This window comes from Ovis canadensis, chromosome 16 (genome assembly GCF_042477335.2).
Source record: "Ovis canadensis isolate MfBH-ARS-UI-01 breed Bighorn chromosome 16, ARS-UI_OviCan_v2, whole genome shotgun sequence".
NCBI lineage: Eukaryota > Metazoa > Chordata > Mammalia > Artiodactyla > Bovidae > Ovis > Ovis canadensis.
In genome coordinates this window covers 52,522,003-52,540,390 of record NC_091260.1, presented here as the reverse complement: position 1 = coordinate 52,540,390, position 18,388 = coordinate 52,522,003, and the positions used below count along the sequence as shown (strand labels likewise).

General features: G+C 40.8%; 1 protein-coding gene across 4 annotated transcripts in view; it reads left to right on the top strand.

Moving 5' to 3' along the window:
* TTC23L (tetratricopeptide repeat domain 23 like) overlaps nucleotides 1–18,388 on the top strand; it is a 68,603-nt gene that overhangs the window by 27,832 nt on the left and 22,383 nt on the right. For all 4 annotated transcript variants that reach the window (XM_069555857.1, XM_069555853.1, XM_069555856.1 and 1 more), the window contains exon 9: nucleotides 17,353–17,480. In XM_069555857.1, coding sequence (XP_069411958.1) covers nucleotides 17,353–17,480 — 128 coding nt within the window. The remainder of the gene's footprint in view (nucleotides 1–17,352; nucleotides 17,481–18,388) is intronic.

The following is an 18,388-nucleotide window of genomic DNA, read 5'->3' as shown; positions in this document are numbered from 1 at the left end:
ATTCTTGTATTTCCCTGTTATTATATAAACTTTTTTTTTTAGTTTCAGAACTTATTTGGATATTTTGAACATTGGTTTCTTTAGCATGAATGTTCATTGAAGATTCTTTTTCTGTGTTTTCTAGCTAATTATCTTGCTCCTTTAAAAAATGTCATTATGTATACTCACAGTATTTGTGCTCCATGTATATATTTAATTTTTTAAAAACAGTCTTCATGGCGCCCCACTCCAGTACTCTTGCCTGGAGAATCCCATGGACGGAGGAGCCTGGTGGGCTACAGTCCATGGGGTCATGAAGAGTAGGACACGACTGAGCGACTTCACTTTGACTTTTCACTTTCATGCATTGGAGAAGGAAATGGCAACCCACTCCAGTGTTCTTGCCTGGAGAAGCCCAGGGACGGTGGAGCCCAGTGGGCTGCCGTCCATGGGGTCACACAGAGTCGGACATGACTGAAGTGACTTAGCAGCAGTAGCATGGTTATTAAGAAATTTCATCTGTTTGTGAATATGTAAAATTTGTTTTTAATGAGAAAAAGTCTATGATTATAGAGTTGGGAGATTCTAAGACTGTCTTATTCTTTCCTTACATACTAATTTTTGACTCAATAAAATCTTCAGCTCCTAGCGTCTTCTAAATTCCAGATGGATTAATATTTTTTACATCAGAACTGAAAGATATAAATTAGCCAGAAGAAAGTTCAGTACTAGAATAAAATGTACTAAAATTAAAAATTGGAGAAAAGAAAAATTCTCTGAGCATGCAAAGATATACCTGAAAAGAAGAGACCGATAAGTTTATTTATAAAAAGATCTAAGACTTGTGCCTGTCATGAAAAACCGTAAGTAAAGTAAAAAACTCAACCAAGAGGAATAGATAATCCAAATAGACCCTAGTTTTTGTTTTTTTTTTTTAAGAGTTTGTAGTTAACTTTCAAAGAAAGAAAGCTCCAAGCACAGATGATTTCACTGGGTAATTCTACTTAACATCTGAAGAAGAAATAGCACCCATCCTATATAATCTCCAGAAAGTTAAGGAAGAAGGAATACTGCCCAACTCACTTTGTGAGGCCAGCATCTCCTGATACCAAAATCAGACAAAGACATTAGAAGAAAAAACAAAACCAAAATAACAAAAATAATAATAGACCCATACCTTTCATGCACATAGATGTAAAAAACAACAACAACAAAATGTATAGCAATATATAAAAAAGAATAATACACAATGATCAAGTGAGGTTTTTTCCTTTGAGAATGTTAGGCTGGTTCAGTATTCAAACCTGAATCAATGTATTCTACCATATAAACTAAATCCTAAAAGAAATCAGTCCTGAATATTCATTGGAAGGACTGATGCTGAAGCTGAAGCTCCAATACTTTGGCCACCTGATGTGGAGAATTGATTCACTGGGAAACACCCTGATGCTGGGAAAAATTGAAGTCAGGAGGAGAAGGGGACAACAGAGGATAAGATGGTTGGATGGCATCACCAACTCAATTTTGAGCAAGCTTCGGGAGTTGGTGATGGACAAGGAAGCCTGGAGTGCTGCAGTCCATGGGGTCACAAAGAGTAGGACACAACTGAACTGACTGACCGTATCAACAATCCAAAGACCAAAAGCACATAATCTTATCAACTGATGCCTAAAAAGCATGTGACAAAATTCACTATCCTTTCATGATGGAAAGGGAACTTCCTCAGTCTGATAAAAGGCCTGTACAAAAGGCCTACAGCCAACATCACGTTCATTGGTTAAGACTGTATGCTTTTGTCTAAGATCACAAACAAGGGCAAGATGTTCACTCACTACTCTTACTCAACATAGTACTGGAAGTGTTAGCCAGTGTAATAGGCAAGAAAAAGACATACAGCTTAGAAGAAATAAAATGGTCTCTATTCATCGACAGCATGACTGACCAAGGCATTTACAATTCCAAGGAATTTACAAATCTAGAACCAGCACGTGAGTTTAAGCTTAGCATAGTCATAGGATATAAGATCGACACACATTTCTATATTAGCAAAGTACAACTGGAAACCAAAATTTTTAAAAATATCATTTACAAGTACCCCATTTCCTAAATGAAACACTTAGGTATAAATCTAGCAAAATATACTCAGGATCTGTGTGCTGCAGACTACAAAATCCTGATCAAAGACAGATGACCTAAATAAATGGAGACACATTGTGTTCTTGGATTGGAAGACTCATAGTAGTAAAGATGTCAAAGTGAAAGTCGCTCAGTCACGTCTGACTCAAGTCACATCTGACTCTTTGCAACCCCGTAGACTATACAGTCCATGGAATTCTCAGGCAGGAATACTGGAGGGGGTGCCTTTTCCTTCTCCAGGGAATCTTCCCAACCCAGGGATCAAACCCAGGTCTCCCTCATTGCAGGCAGATTCTTTACCAGCTGAGCTACAAGGGAAGCCCAAGAATACTGGAGTGGGTAGCCTATCCCTTCTCTAGCAGATCTTCCTGACCCAGGGATTGAACCGGGGTCTCCTGCATTGCAGGCGAATTCTTTACTAACTGAGCTATCAGGGAAGCCTGTCAAGTCTTCCCAAATCAGTTTATGAGTTTAACTCAATTACAGTAAAAATTCCAGTACATTTTTTTGGGGGGGGGTGGGGGCTGGGTTCAACAGCTTGTGAGATCTAATTCCCCAACCGGGGATCGAACCTGGGCCCTCAGCAGTGAAAGCACTGAGTTCTAACCACTGGGAAACCAGGGAATTCCCAGGAACTTTTGTAAATATAGATAAGCTGACTGCAAAATTTATATGGAAAAGCAAAGAAACTAAGAAGCTAAAACAATTTTTAAAAATAGTACAGTTAGAAGAATCGTACTGCTTGATTTTAAGATTTACTCTATCAGGAGAGTGGTATTGATAAAGGGACAGACAGAAATCAGAATCATTGGAACATAAGGAGAGCCCAGAAATAGACTTAATTAATTAATGACCAATTAATTTTTGACAAAGGTACAAAAGTAATTCAATGTGCAAGTGATAGTCTCTTCAACAGATGGTATTGGAACAATTGGTATCCAAGTGTCTCCCAAAACCTCAAACACTTTCATATTGTACATAAGCATTAACTCAACATGAATCACTATCCTAAATATAAGAACTAAAATTTGTATTTACTTTACAATAATCAAGAAATAATATAAAATAGCAAAGATACCAATTTTCTTCTATCAAATTGTCAGCATTTTAAAAAAGATAACCTTTTAGCATTAAAGAGAGCAATTTGATTACAAACTCCTTGAAGGACAGTTTGGTAGGATATTATACATATTAGAGCTATATATATATTGAACTATAGGGCAATCAACTTTTCAACCATACTGTGTGAAAGTTTCAAAAATTTGAAATTATCTGTCATTTGACAGATAGGTAAACAGGTCTGCTCAGTCATAGCTGGTGGGAGTGATAATGTAATTGATATGAAATTGTGTTGGTGGTTTAGTCGCTAAGTCAAGTCTGATTCTTGTGACCCCATGGACTGTGGCCCACCAGGCTCCTCTGTCCATGTGATTTCCCAGGCAAGAATACTGGAATGAGTTGCCATTTCCTTCTCCAGGGGATCTTCCTGACTCAGGGATAGGTCTTGTGTCTTTGTGTCTCCTGCACTGCAGGCAGATTCTTTACTGCTGAGCTACCAGGGAAACATTGTTATTAAATTCAGTTCAGTTCAGTGGCTCAGTTGTGTCTGACTCTTGGCTACTCCATGGACTGCAGCACGCCAGGCCTCCCTGTCCATCACCAAACTCCCGGAGTTTACTCAAACTCATGTCCATTGAGTTGGTGATGCCATCCAACCATCTCATCCTCTGTCATTCCCATCTCCTTCTGCCTTCAGTCTTTCCCAGCATCAGGGTCTTTTCAAATGAGTCAGTTCTTTGCATCTCGTGGCCAAAGTATTGGAGTTTCAGCTTGAGCGTCAATCCTTCCAGTGAATACTCAGGACTGATTTACTTAGGATGGACAGGTTGGATCTCCTTGCAGTCCAAGGGACTCTCTAGGGTCTTCTCCAACACCACAGTTCAAAAGCATCAATTCTTTGGCACTTAGCTTTCTTTATAGTCCAACTCTCACATCCATGCATAACTACTGGAGAAATTATATCTTTGACCAGACAGACCTTTGCTGGCAAAATAATGTCTCTTCTTTTTAATATGCTGTCTAGGTTAGTCATAACTTTTCTTCCAAGGAGCAAGTGTCTTTTAATTTCATGGCTGCAATCACCATCTGCAGTGATTTTGGGGCCCCGCAAAATAGTCTCTCACTGTTTCCATTGTTTACCCATCTATTTGCCATGAAGTGATGGGGCCATATGCCATGATCTTAGTTTTCTGAATGTTGAGCTTTAAGCCACCTTTTTCACTCTCCTCTTTCACTTTCATCAAGAGGCTCTTTAGTTCTTCATTTTCTGCAAAGTGTGGTGTCATCTGCATATCTGAGGTTATTGATATTTCCCCCAGCAATCTTGATTCCAGCTTGTGCTTCATCCAGTCCAGCATTTCTCATGATGTACTCTGCATAGAAGTTAAATAAGCAGAGTGACAATATACGGCCTTGACGTACTGCTTTTCCTATTTGGAACTAGTCTGTTGTTCCATGTCCAGTTCTAACTGTTGCTTCCTGACCTGCATATAGGTTTCTCAAGAGGCAGGTCAGGTGGTCTGGTATTCCCATCTCTTTCAGAATTTTCTGCAGTTTATTGAGATCCACACAGTCAAGGCTTTGGCATAGTCAATAAAGGAGAAGTAGATGTTTTTCTGGATCTCTCTTGCTTTTTCAGTGACCCGGCAGATGTTGGCAATTTGATCTCTGGTTCCTCTGCCTTTCCTAAATCCAGCTTGAATATTTGGAAGTTCACGGTTCATGTACTGTTGAAGCCTGGCTTGGAGGATTTTGAGCATTACTTTGCTAGCGTGTGAGATCAGTGCAATTGTGCGGTAGTTTGAACATTCTTTGTCATTGCCTTTCTTTGGGATTGGAATGAAAACTGACCTTTTCCAGTCCTGTGGCCACTGCTGAATTTTCCAAATTAGTTGGCATATTGAGTGCAGCACTTTCACAGCATCATCTTTTAGGATTTGAAATATTCTATCACCTCCACTAGCTTTGTTCATAGTGATGTTTCCTAAGGCCCACTAGACTTTGCATTCCAGAATGTCTGGCTCTAGGTGATTCATCACACCATCCTGATTATCTGGGTCATGAAGATCTTTTTTGTACAGTTCTTCTGTGTATTCTTGCCACCTCTTCTTAATATCTTTTGCTTCTGTAAGTTCCATACCATTTCTGTCCTTTATTCTGCCCATCTTTGCATGAAGTATTCCCTTGGTATCTCTAATTTTCTTGAAGAGATTTGTAGTCTTTCCCATTCTTTTTCCCCCTCTGTTTCATAGCATTGATCACTGAGGAAGGCTTTCTTATCTCTCCTTCCTGTTCTTTGGAACTCTGCATTCAAATGGGTATATCTTTCCTTTTCTCCTTTGCCTTTAGTTTTTCTTCTTTTCACAGCTATTTGTAAGGCCTCCTCAGACAGCCATTTTTCCTTTTTGCATTTCTTTTTCTTGGCGATGGTTTTGATTACTGCCTCCTATACAATGTCACGAACCTCCATCCATAGTTCTTCAGACACTATATCTATCAGATCTCATCCCTTGAATCTATTTGTCACTTCTACTATATAATTGTAAGGGATTTGATTAAGGTCATACCTGAATGGTCTAGTGGTTTTCCCTACTCTCTTCAATTTAAGTCTGAATTTGGCAATAAGGAGTTCATGATCTGAGCCACAGTCAGCTCCCAGTCTTGTTTTTGCTGACTGTATAGAGCTTCTCCATCTTTGGCTGCAAAGAATATAATCAATCTGATTTGAAATTAAGGGACCCATTTGATATATCTAATAAAATTGAAAAGGAAACATGTATAAGGATTTCACTTTGGCAGTATTTGTAACTGTGAAATATTATAAACAACTTTATCAAGAAATGAAAGGAAAATTTGGTATATTAGCTATATAGAATTTTGTAGTATTTAAAAGGGCTAGATTATAGGAGTTCCTTGGTTGACCAGTGGTTAGGATTCCAGGTTTTCACTGCCATGGCCTGGAATCAGTCCTGGTCAGGGGACTGAGATCTTGTAGTTATCAAAGTATGACCGAAATAAAAGGGCTAGATTTTACAAATAAAGAAAAGGTTAAATTTTAGAAAGCAGCCTTAAGGGGCTTCCCTAGTGGTCCAGTGGTTAAGAATCCATCTCCCAGTGCAGGGGACACAGGTTTCATCCCTGCTCTGAGAAGATCCCACATGCCACAAGGCAACTAAACCGATGAGCCACAACTGCTGAGCCATTACTCCAGAGTCCGTGAGCCACAACTACTAAGCCTGCAAACCTAGATGAAGTGCTCTGCAGCGAGAGAAGCTACTGAAATGGGAAGCCCACACACCGCAACTCAAGAATAGCCCCCGCTTGCTGCAACTAGAGAAAAGCCCACACAGAGGAACAAAGGCCCAGTACAGTCAAAAATAAACTAAATAAATATTGAAAAAGCATTAAGGAAAAATAACTTGCACTTTTAGGACACAGAAAGTGAATGTGATGGTTTAGTTGCTAAGTAGTGTCTGACTCTTTGCAACCCCTTGGACTGTAGCCCCCCAGGCTCCTCTGTCCATGGGATTTTCCAGGCAAGAATACTGCAGTGGGTTGCCATTTCCTTCTCCAGGGGATCTTCTGGACCCAGGAACTGAACCCAGGTCTCCTGCATTACAGGCAGATTATTTACCGACTGAGGTAGGAGGTAAGCCCTATAGTTACATTTATATAAACATGAAAAATGAACTGCAGAGTAAGAAAAACTGCATCAAAATATAAACAGAGGGAGAGACTTCTGGCTGTGGCTTTGTGAGTAGTTCTGTATAACCTCTTAACATACATAACACACACACACATGCACACAAACTGAATAAAATGATAAAAAGATAAGCAGATTTTTTTTTGCTAAGTCACTTCAGTCGTGTCCGACTCTGTGCGACCTTATAGACGGCAGCCCACCAGGCTCCCCCATCCCTGGGATTCTCCAGGCAAGAACACTGGAGTGGGTTGCCATTTCCTTCTCCAATGCATGAAAGCGAAAGGTGAAAGTGAAGTCACTCAGTCATGTCCAACTTAGTGACCCCATGGACTGCAGCCCACCAGGCTCCTCCATCCATGGGATTTTCCAGGCAAGAGTACTGGAGTGGGGTGCCAAGCAGATAACAAATTGCAAATCGTTCTCGAAAAACTGTTAGAGCTTTAGGTAAAGAGTGAGTCTTTTTGGCATCTTGCCTGGAGCTGCTCCCGCCCATCCACAGCCCCAGCTCAGTCCTTGAAGAACACAATTTTATCAACATGAGGCTAGCTGAGAAAACCAGCACCTTTGCTGGCAGAGGAGGCTAGTGACTCGTTTAAAGCATGGGACAAAAGCCTACAGATTTATCAGATAAAAGTGGCCAGCGTAGTAAGAAATGAATTGGGGAATGCCTGATAATTGTTAGCCTGAGTATGCTGTACTGGTTGGTGTCAGTAGCAGGCCAGTCATCAATTTTAACTGAAAGAACCTTGAAATGAGAGAACCATAAAAAGGCTAAATAAGCTCTCCTAACATTTCTGGCCATCTGGGAAACCACATACACATACAGGGGACACTGGAGGGTCCAGCAAAAAGTAACCAAAGGAGACTTGAAATGTGGTAGAGCTTTGAATGCATTCCCCAATCTACATACAGATCATTCAACAGAGGATGAAAGACATAGCACCTAGAGGCATTTGAGCACAACCTCTTCCCAAGTCAGTGGGTCAACACTAGCTAGGCAGACACAGGGCTCACCCCAAGGAATCCAGACTAAAAATTAAAATAAGCATTGAAACCTAAGCAAAGGCTTTCAGTATTTGGTTCAGTGTGTAGGAATTTGGAAATCATCAATCCATTCTAACAATACAGAAGCTGATCAAACTGAAAAATCACTAACTCGTCTTTGATCTGTCAGAGAAGTGAGGTCATGGGTCACAAGTCAACTGATGCCTCTGAAACTGGAGAAACAGGTGAATACAGAGAATCACAGTTTACCGGAACAGATCACCTTCTTGACAGGAACCAGTACTGGGGTTAAGAAAACCTGAACTGTAGTTGATGAATTTCTGGAAGCTCAGTGTGGGCAAAAATTTTAAAATTTTAATTAAAAATTAAGAGAGTTAAAAATTCCAAGGTTACTCAATCATAGGGGATCCCCCACACTTTATATTTTTATCTCCAGGAACTTTATCAGGTTTTCACAGTGAACACTGGAGAAAAATACCCCTTGCTTGCAGCAGGGAGAGGGGGAAAGTAGCTATTTAAAAAATATACCAGAGCATCCTGCTTAACAAGGCCTGCCTTCAAGAGAAACTTTTTTTTTTTAAACGAGACCCTAAATATTGAGTTTTTTCCCCAGAGCCTAACCAACCTGAGAAGATGGAAATATCCAACTTCAGCCTCCTCCATGCTGTCCCATCTGAGGGAAAGGGGACTGAGGAGCACTTGTAGAGTTCCCAGTCCCGAGGCCTGGGCTCACCAAAGCACAGCATTATACCATGCTTCCCTTCCTCCAGCACCTTACTACCCATTACTAAAGGCCTGTTTGGAGCAGTTCCTTTTATACAACACATCATGCCCAACTATCAAGAAGAAATACTAGGCATACTAAAAGTCAAAGACTATAATTTAAATAGACAGAACAATCATCAGCATCTGACTTACTTAGAAATGGAAAATGAAGTGGCTCAGTCGTGTCCAATTCTTTGTGACCCCATGGACTATACTGCCAGGCTCCTCTGCCCATGGGATTTTCCAGGCAAGAATACTGGAGTGGGTTGCCATTTCCTTCTCCAGGGGATCTTCCCGACCAAAGGATCGAACCTGGATCTCCTGCACTGCAGGCAGACTGTTTGCCGTCTGAGCCACTGGAATTATCAGACTGAGAATCTAAAACAACTATGTGATGTCCAAGGACAGGAGATGGATTTCTCAACTCAAAATACAGAATACACCCTTCTGCTGCCTTTTTTTTGGTGGGGGGCAGGGTGTCTGTTATTGATCTATCTGGACCCTGAAGGACTGGGCAATGTCTACCCATACTGGAGAGGGTGGAACTTCTTTACTCAGTCGACTGATTCAGATGCTCATCTCTCCTGTAAACACCCTCACAGACACACTCAGAAATAATGTTCTGCCAGCTATTTAGGCATCCTTCACCCCACTCCAGTACTCTTGCCTGGAAAATCCCATGGATGGAGGAGCCTGGTAGGCTGCAGTCCGGGTCAGACATGACTGAGCAACTTCCCTTTCACTTTTCACTTTCATGCATTGGAGAAGGAAATGGCAACCCACTCCAGTGTTCTTGCCTGGAGAATCCCAGGGATGGGGGAGCCTGGTGGGCTGCCGTCTATGGGGTCGCACAGAGTTGGACACGACTGAAGTGACTTAGCAGCAGCAGCAGCCCAGTCAAGCTGACACAAAAGTCACCATAATAAATCCACTTCTCATCAACTTGATATCTATACACACCTCATTAATCTTCAAATGAAGACAATAACATGGTCATCATTCTACCTGACATGATACAGCTTTCCTGGTTACAGCTGAAAAGACACTAATCCCTTCCCCAGAAGAGGAGGTGAAGTCCTTCAGGATGTTGACTCGCCTTGCAGTATCCCATAACTGGAAAGCCATGAGGTAAATTTGATGATCCTTAATGGCTGATATAAAGCTAATACATCTTATGTTACATGATAAGAAAATAAAATAGTAAAGAAAACAAAGACAGTTGCTTAATATGAATATGTGTATACACACACATACACAAATGTATTTATGAAATAAGGAAATTCTCATTACAATTTCAGTCCTAATTTCTGTAACTGTTCGTGTGGTCATGGCTGGTATTTATATCTATCTTTTTCTACTACCCAATCTATATCCCTTTTGTCTTCAAGAAGCACCTCAGCTGGTAATGATTCTTTATCTAGGAAAGTGGCCCAAACCTTCATTCCTGAATGGGTCAATCCTAATCTGGCCTGGATTGGGATGTTGTAGCTTTTCATTGATCTTAATCATACAGCACAGTACTACTAAGAGAAGCCCTAAGGGACCTGCTCTATTCCAAAAAGACTCTCCTGACTTCCACTGTGGAGTAGTACTCCTGTCCTGAGGGATCAGGAGCAATCACCCCAGTGAGCATAGTAACTCCTTTCCCTGTCTTTTGATTCAAAGGCAGGAGGAACCCAAATGACCAAGAGGTGGTCTCAACTTCCACTTCAGTGGAATCATTGTGTCTCCTAATGAATGCATTCATCCCTCTAGAACTAAGACCTTTAGACCAGCAGAACATACAGTTGTGGTAACAGGAAGCAGAAATTTTGTTAGTGGATCATAGGGATAATGATGAGTGATGGTACTCACATTTCCATCCCTTGATTCCTAGACCTGTGAATCCTGACTATTGGAGAAACAGCACCATATACTGGATGCTGATTCAAAGAATATACAGCCTTCTGGAGAAGCTTGGCCCAGCCTTGCAAAGTATTGCCACCTAGCTGACACTGTAACAGAGTCTTCAAAGGCAGCCCACTATTTTCTCAAGCTAGCTACTTTAGGATGCTGGGCAACCATCCTAAGGCTTCCCTGATAGCTCAGTTGGTAAAGAGCCCACCTGCAATGCAGGAGACACCGGTTCGATTCCTGGGTTGGGGAGATCCGCTGGAGAAGGGATAGGCTACCCATTCCAGTGTTCTGGGGCTTCCTTTGTAGCTCAGCTGGTAGAGAATCCGCCAGCAATGGGGGAGACCTGAGTTCGATCCCTGGATTGGGAATATCCCCTGGGGAAGGGAAAAGCTACCCACTCCAGTATTCTGGCCTGGATCATTCCACGGACTCTATAATCCATGAGGTCACAAAGAATCAGATACGACTGAGCGACTTTCACTAATTATCCTAAAATGTTGATTTCCACGAGCCTGGGTCCATTGTCATACTTCCTTTGCTGTGAAGTGATTTCCTTGATATGAAGCAATATTGTGTGGAATATCATGATGGTGGATAAGGCATTCTCTAAGTCCCCAGATGGTAGTTTTGGCAGAAGCATTGCATGCAGGAAATGCAAATCTGCATCCAGAGTATCTGTTCCAGTAAAGATATATTCTGGCCCTTCCATGATGGCAGTAGTTCAAAGTAACCAACCTGCTACCAAATAAATGACTGGTCACCTGGGGAATGGTGCTATATTGGGAATTCAGTATTGGTTCCAAGTGGCGCAGTGGTAAAGAATCCACTCGCCAGTGCAGGAGACACACAAGATGCGGCTTTGATCCCTGGGTCAGGAAGATCCCCTGGAGAAGGAAATGACAACCCACTCCAGTATTCTTGCCTGGAAAGTTTCATGGACAAAGGAGCCTGGCTTGCTACAGTCCATGGAGTTGCAAAGAGTCAGACATGATTGACCATGTACGCACATCGTATCCTGGGCACTCAGCAGTGGCCGTGACCAAGTTGTCCTTGGTGAGTGGAGTCCATGTTATTGAGCTCACTCCTGGCACCAAAATCTATATTAGTCAGATTCTTCAGAGAAGCATAACCAGCAGTACATATAGACAGAGATATATAAGAGGAGCTTTATTATAGAAATCAGCTCATATGTAGTTATGGAGGATGAGAAGTACCACAATCTGCCATGTATAAGCTGAAGAGCTGGGAAAGCTGATGGCATAATTTAGTCCGAGTTTGAAGGCCTGAGAACCAGGGAAGCTAATGGTGTAAATCCCAATATGAGGACAAAGATTGAGAACTGGGGGATGTGGGGACCTCTGATGTAAGACTTGGAATCCAAAGGCTCAAAGGGCTGGAGTAGATGGATTTCACAGTTCAAGAAAAGAAAGTGAGAGTCACCCTTCCTTTGCCTTTTTTGATTCTATTCAGACCCTCAATAGATTTGATTACCATGATATTGAATGGTTTGCCTTGGAAATGAATAGAGATCATTCTGTCATTTTTGAGATTGCATCCAAGTACTGCGTTTCACTCTTTTGTTGACTGTGATGGCTACTCCATTTCTTCTAAGGGATTCCTGCCTACAGTAGTAGATATAATGGTCATCTGGTTAATTCACCCATTCCAGTCCATCTTAGTTCGCTGATTCCTAGAATGTCGATGTTTACTCTTGCCGTCTCCTGTTTGACCACTTCCAATTTGCCTTGATTCATGGCCCTAACATTCCAGGTTCCTATGCAATATTGCTCTTTACAGTATTGGACCTTGCTTCTATCACCAGTCCCATCCACAACTGGGTGTTGTTTTTGCTTTGGCTCCATCCCTTCTTTCTTTCTGGAGTTATTTCTCCACTGATCTCCAATAGCATATTGGGCACCTACTGACCTGGGGAGTTCATCTCTCAATGTCCTATCTTTTTGCCTTTTCATACTGTTCATGGGGTTCTCAAGGCAAGAATACTGAAGTGGTTTGCCATTCCCTTCTCTAGTGGACTACATTCTGTCAGACCTCTCCACCATGACCTGTCTGTCTTGGGTGGCCCCACATGGCATGCCTTAGTTTCACTGAGCTAGACAAGGCTGTGGTCCACGTGATCAGATTGGCTAGTTGTCTGTGATTATGGTTTCAGTCTGTCTGCCCTCTGATGCCCTCTCTCAGTGCCTACCTCTTACCTTGGGCATGAGGTATTAAGCTAGTTTTAGAAAAGGCAGAGGAACCAGAGATCAAATTGCCAACATCCGCTGGATCATCAAAAAAGCAAGAGAGTTCCAGAAAAACATCGATTTCTGCTTTATTGACTATGCCAAAGCCTTGGACTGTGTGGATCACAATAAACTGTGGAAAATTCTGAAAGAGATGGGAATACCAGACCACCTGACCTGCCTCTTGAGAAGCCTGTATACAGGTCAGGAAGCAACAGTTAGAACTGGACATGGGACAAAAGACTGGTTCCAAATAGAAAAAGGAGTACGTCAAGGCTGTATATTGTCACCCACTTATTTAACTTATATTCAGAGTACATCATGAGAAACGCTGGGCTGGAGGAAGCACAGCTGGAATCAAGATTGCTGGGAGAAATATCAATAACCTCAGATATGCAGATGACACCACCCTTATGGCAGAAAGTGAACAGGAACTAAAAAGCCTCTTGATGAAAGTGAAAGAGGAGAGTGAAAAAGTTGGCTTAAAGCTCAACATTCAGAAAACTAAGATCATGACATCTGGTTGCATCACTTCATGGCAAATAGGTGGGGAAACAGTCGAAACAGTGGCTGACTTTATTTTTCTGGGCTCCAGAATCACTGTGGATGGTGATTGCAGCCATGAAATTAAAAGATGCTTACTCCTTGGAAGGAAAGTTATGACCAAAATAGACAGCATATTAAAAAGCAGAGACATTACTTTGCCAACAAAGGTCCATCTAGTCAGGCTATGGTTTTTCCAGTAGTCATGTGTGGATGTGAGAGTTGGACTATAAAGAAAGCAGAGTGCCAAATAATTGATGCTTTTGAACTGTGGTGTTGGAGAAGACTTTTGAGAGTCCCTTGGACTGCAAGGAGATCAAACCAGTCCATCCTAAAGGAGATCAGTCCTGGGTGTTCATTGGAGGGACTGATGTTGAAGCTGAAACTCCAATACTTTGGCCACCTGATGTGGAGAGCTGACTCATTGGAAAAGACCCTGATGATGCTGGGAAAGATTGAGGGCAGGAGGAGAAGGGGACGACAGAGGATGAGATGGTTGCATGGCATCCCCGACACAATTGACATGAGTTTGGGTAGACTCTGGGAGTTGGTGATGGACAGGGAGGCCTGGTGTACTGCGGTTCATGGGGTCGCAAGGAGTTGGACATGACTAAGTGACTGAACTAAACTGAACAATAGATTTGATAATTCTTGTCTATGTTGATAAGTGAAAGTGAGAGTCCAAAGTGAGAGTCATGTCCAACTCTTTGCGACTCCATGGACTGTATAGTTGATGGAATTCTCCAGGCCAGAATACTGGAATGGGTAGCCATTCCCTACTCAAGGGGATCTTCCCAACCAATAGATCAAACCCAGGTCTCCCTCATTGCAGGTGGATTCTTTACCAGCTGAGCCACCAGGTAAGCCCAAGAACACTGGAGTGGGGAGCCTATCCCTTCTCCAGCAGATCTTCCTGACTCAGGAGTCAAACTGGAGTCTCCTGTATTGCAGGAGATACTTTAGCAGCTGAGCTACCAGGGAAGCCCATGTTAATAAGGGTAGCTCTTTAATCAGTATACTGATTTAGATGCTAGTGTCTTCCAGAAATACCTTCACAGACACACTAGGAATTATTATTTACCAGCGTATCTGGGATCCCTTAGCCCTGTCAAGTTGACACATAAAATTAACTATCATAAGTGTTTAGAGACAAAATTATACTGGAAATCTCTATCTTCCACTTAATTTTTCTGTGAATGTAAAACTGCTCTAAAAGGTTTATTACTAAAAAATAAAAACCAAGCAAACACAGATAACACCAGAGCAAAGACGTTAGCCTCCCAACACCATGGGGAAGACAGGTTGTATGATTTACCTAATAAACAGAACCCCACAAAGATGTATCAGAATCTGTGATTACTCCTATGATTATCTAAAGTGTAGAGTTATCAACAACAACAAAAAAAGAGAAGAATACAGAGAGGCAGAAGCCCATGACTCAGAAAAAAAGCAGTCAATAGAAATTCACTCTTAAGTGGGCTAGATGTTGGATTTAGCAAAGACTTCAAAGCAGCTATCATAAATATGTTGAAAAATTAAAGGAAACAGTTCAAAGAATTAAAAGAAAATATGAAAATTATTTAGTAAATATGAAATATTTATATTTTTATAGAGAAATATAAACTCCTTTTTAATAAACTAGCTAAAATGGAATTTCTGGAATGTTAAGATATAGTAACAATAAAAAATGTGTTAATGGTCTCAACATCAGCTTTGAGATAGCAGAAAAGATAGAGATAGCTCAAAAGCAGGTCACTAGAGATGATCCAATCAAAAGAATAGCAATAGGAGATACTGAAGAGAAATGAGAGCATCAGATATCTGTGGTACCACAGCAGGGGTACACACACTCATGTAATGGGAGCTCCATAAGGAGAAGAGAAAGAACAAGGCAGAAAGTCATCTAAAGAAATCATGGCCCTGAAGTTCCCCAGTTGGATAAAAATGTTATCCACAGATCTGAAAATCTCAATGCCAAGTAAGGTAAGCACAAGTGAAACCACAGTTGCACATGTAGTCAAATTGTTGAATGACAAAGAGAAAATCTTAAAAGCAGCAATGGAAAAACAACTATTTATAGGAGAACAGTAATATGATTAATGGTTGATTTTTCATCAGATAAATTAAGGCTAGAAGGCAGTGGAAAATACTGCAGTAAAATTCAGCCAAGAATTGTACATCCCACAAAACTCTCCTTCAGAAATGAAGGTGAGATAAAGACATCTCTGGATAAACAAAATCAGGATTTGTTGGTAGCAGCCTTGCCCTAAAAGAAACACTAAAGGAAACCCTCAGGCTGAAAGAAAATGACAGCAGATGGTAAGTCATCCACAGAAAGGAATGGAATTGGAACTGATAAGTATGGGGGGAAATACAGTAGACTATATTCACATGCACAAATATTCGTCAGCTTGTGAATGTGTAAACAAAATGTCATATATCCATAGGATAGAAAAATACTCATTTAGAAAAAGGAGTGAAGTACTAATTCATGCAACAACATGGATGAACCTTAAAACAGCATGCTACATGAAAGAATCAGCTTGAAAAGACTACATATTGTGTGATCACATCATGTAGCATGGTTACATAAGTATTACAGACTGTATAATTACAGTGGGTGAATGTGTGTTATACAGCTTACACCTTAATACAGTGGCTAAAAAATGTTAGTGCCTGTTCCCAAGTAATGTGTATGGAGATAATTTTTATTTTCTTTTTGCTTCTCTGCATTTTCTAGATTGATTTCAAAAATATCTACTATGTTTAGAATAAAAGACATCATTGGAAGTAAATTTTTAAACAACAACAACTGTAAATTTAAAATTCTTTTTTTTTTTAATTTTTATTTTTACTTTACTTTACTTTATAATACTGTATTGGTTTTGCCATACATTGACATGAATCCACCACAGGTGTACATGCGTTCCCAAACATGAACCCCCCTCCCACCTCCCTCCCCATAACATCTCTCTGGGTCATCACCGTGCACCAGCCCCAAGCATGCTGTATCCTGCATCGGGCATAGACTGGCAATTCAATTCTTACATGATAGTATACATGTTACAATGCCATTCTCCCAAATCATCCCACCCTCTCCCTTTCCCTCTGAGTCCAAAAGTCCATTATACACATCTGTGTCTTTTTTGCTGTCTTGCATACAGGGTCATCATTGCCATCTTTCTAAATTCCATATATATGTGTTAGTATACTGTATTGGTGTTTTTCTTTCTGGCTTACTTCACTCTGTATAATCGGCTCCAGTTTCATCCATCTCATCAGAACTGATTCAAATGTATTCTTTTTAATGGCTGAGTAATACTCCATTGTGTATATGTACCACAGCTTTCTTATCCATTCATCTGCTGATGGACATCTAGGTTGTTTCCATGTCCTGGCTATTATAAACAGTGCTGCAATGAACATTGGGGTACATGTGTCTCTTTCAATTCTGGTTTCCTCGGTGTGTATGCCTAGCAGTGGGATTGCTGGGTCATAAGGTAGTTCTATTTGCAATTTTTAAAGGAATCTCCACACTGTTCTCCAAAGTGGCTGTACTAGTTTGCATTCCCACCAACAGTGTAGGAGGGTTCCCTTTTCTCCACACCCTCTCCAGCATTTATTAAAATTCTTTTAAAATCAAAACTCACTCTCTCCACACACATACACTCAACAGGAACCCCAATAAACAGCAGTCTCTGTAAGACTTTAACTGAAAATATAGTCTTCCATTTCACTGGAGAGTTTAATTTGTGGTTACTTTAGGTCTTAGAATAAGACTGTTCAGACATAAGCTTTCTTTTCCTACAGAAAATCCATGCATTTCATTAAAAAAAAAAAATAGAACTTCATCTGATGCCATCAAACTATATCTCAGATTGTGTGAAGCTTTTATGAGTCCTGGAAAGAGGACAAGCCATGGGCTTTAAGCATGAAAATATCTAATTGATCGAGCCAAAGTTGAAATTAGACACTTGTAAAGATTAGCATATTGCCTTAAATAATTGTTTCCCTTTTATACAGATGCTGTTGGGCTGTATTTTATGAGAAGCATCACTGCATATCAAACAACATTGGGCCCAGAGGATTATGAAACACTGACAACTGTTGAAGAATTTTGCAAATGGCTTGTTCAAAATGGGGAAAAGCGGGTAAATATGATCAACTCACAAATTAATTGCTAGATTGTTTGTTAGATTGAGGCAGCCTTTTTCATTTCATAATTCAGAAAGTCTGATGCTGTATAGGACAATATTGCATAGGAACCTGGAATGTTAGATCCATGAATCAAGGTACATTGGAAGTGGTCAAACAGGAGATGGCAAGAGTGAACATTGACATTTTAGGACTCAGTGAACTAAAATGGACCAGAATTAATTCAGGATGAATTTAATTTAATTTAATTTAAGTTAAGTTAAGTTAATTTAAATGAATTTAATTCAGATGACCATTATATCTACTACTGTGGGCAAGAATCTATTTGGAAGAAATGGAGTAGCCTTCATAGTCAACAAAAGAGTCCAAAATGCAGTACTTTGGTACAGTCTCAAAAATGACAGAATGATCTCTGTTTCCAAGGCAAACCATTCAATATCACAGTAATCCAAATCTATGCCCCAACCACTAATGCCAAAGAAGCTGAAGTTGAATGGTTCTATGAAGACCTACTGAGCTGAGCACTGAAGAATTGATGCTTTTGAATTGTCATGTTGGAGAAGAATTGATGCTTTTGAGTTGTCATGTTGGAGACGACTCTTGAGACTCCCTTGGACTGCAAGGAGGTCCAGCTAGTCCATCCTAAAGGAGATCAGTTCTGAGTATTCATTGGAAGGACTGATGTTGAAACTGAAACTCCAGTACTTTGGCCATCTGATATGAAGAGCTGACTCATTTGAAATTTTCCCTGATGCTGGGAAAGATTGAGGGCGGGAGGAGAAGGGGGTGACAGAGGGATGAGATGGTTGAATGGCATCACCGACTTGATAGACATGAGTTTGGGTAAATTCTGGGAGTTGTGATGGACAGGGAGGCTTGGCATGCTGTGGTCCATGGGGTCACA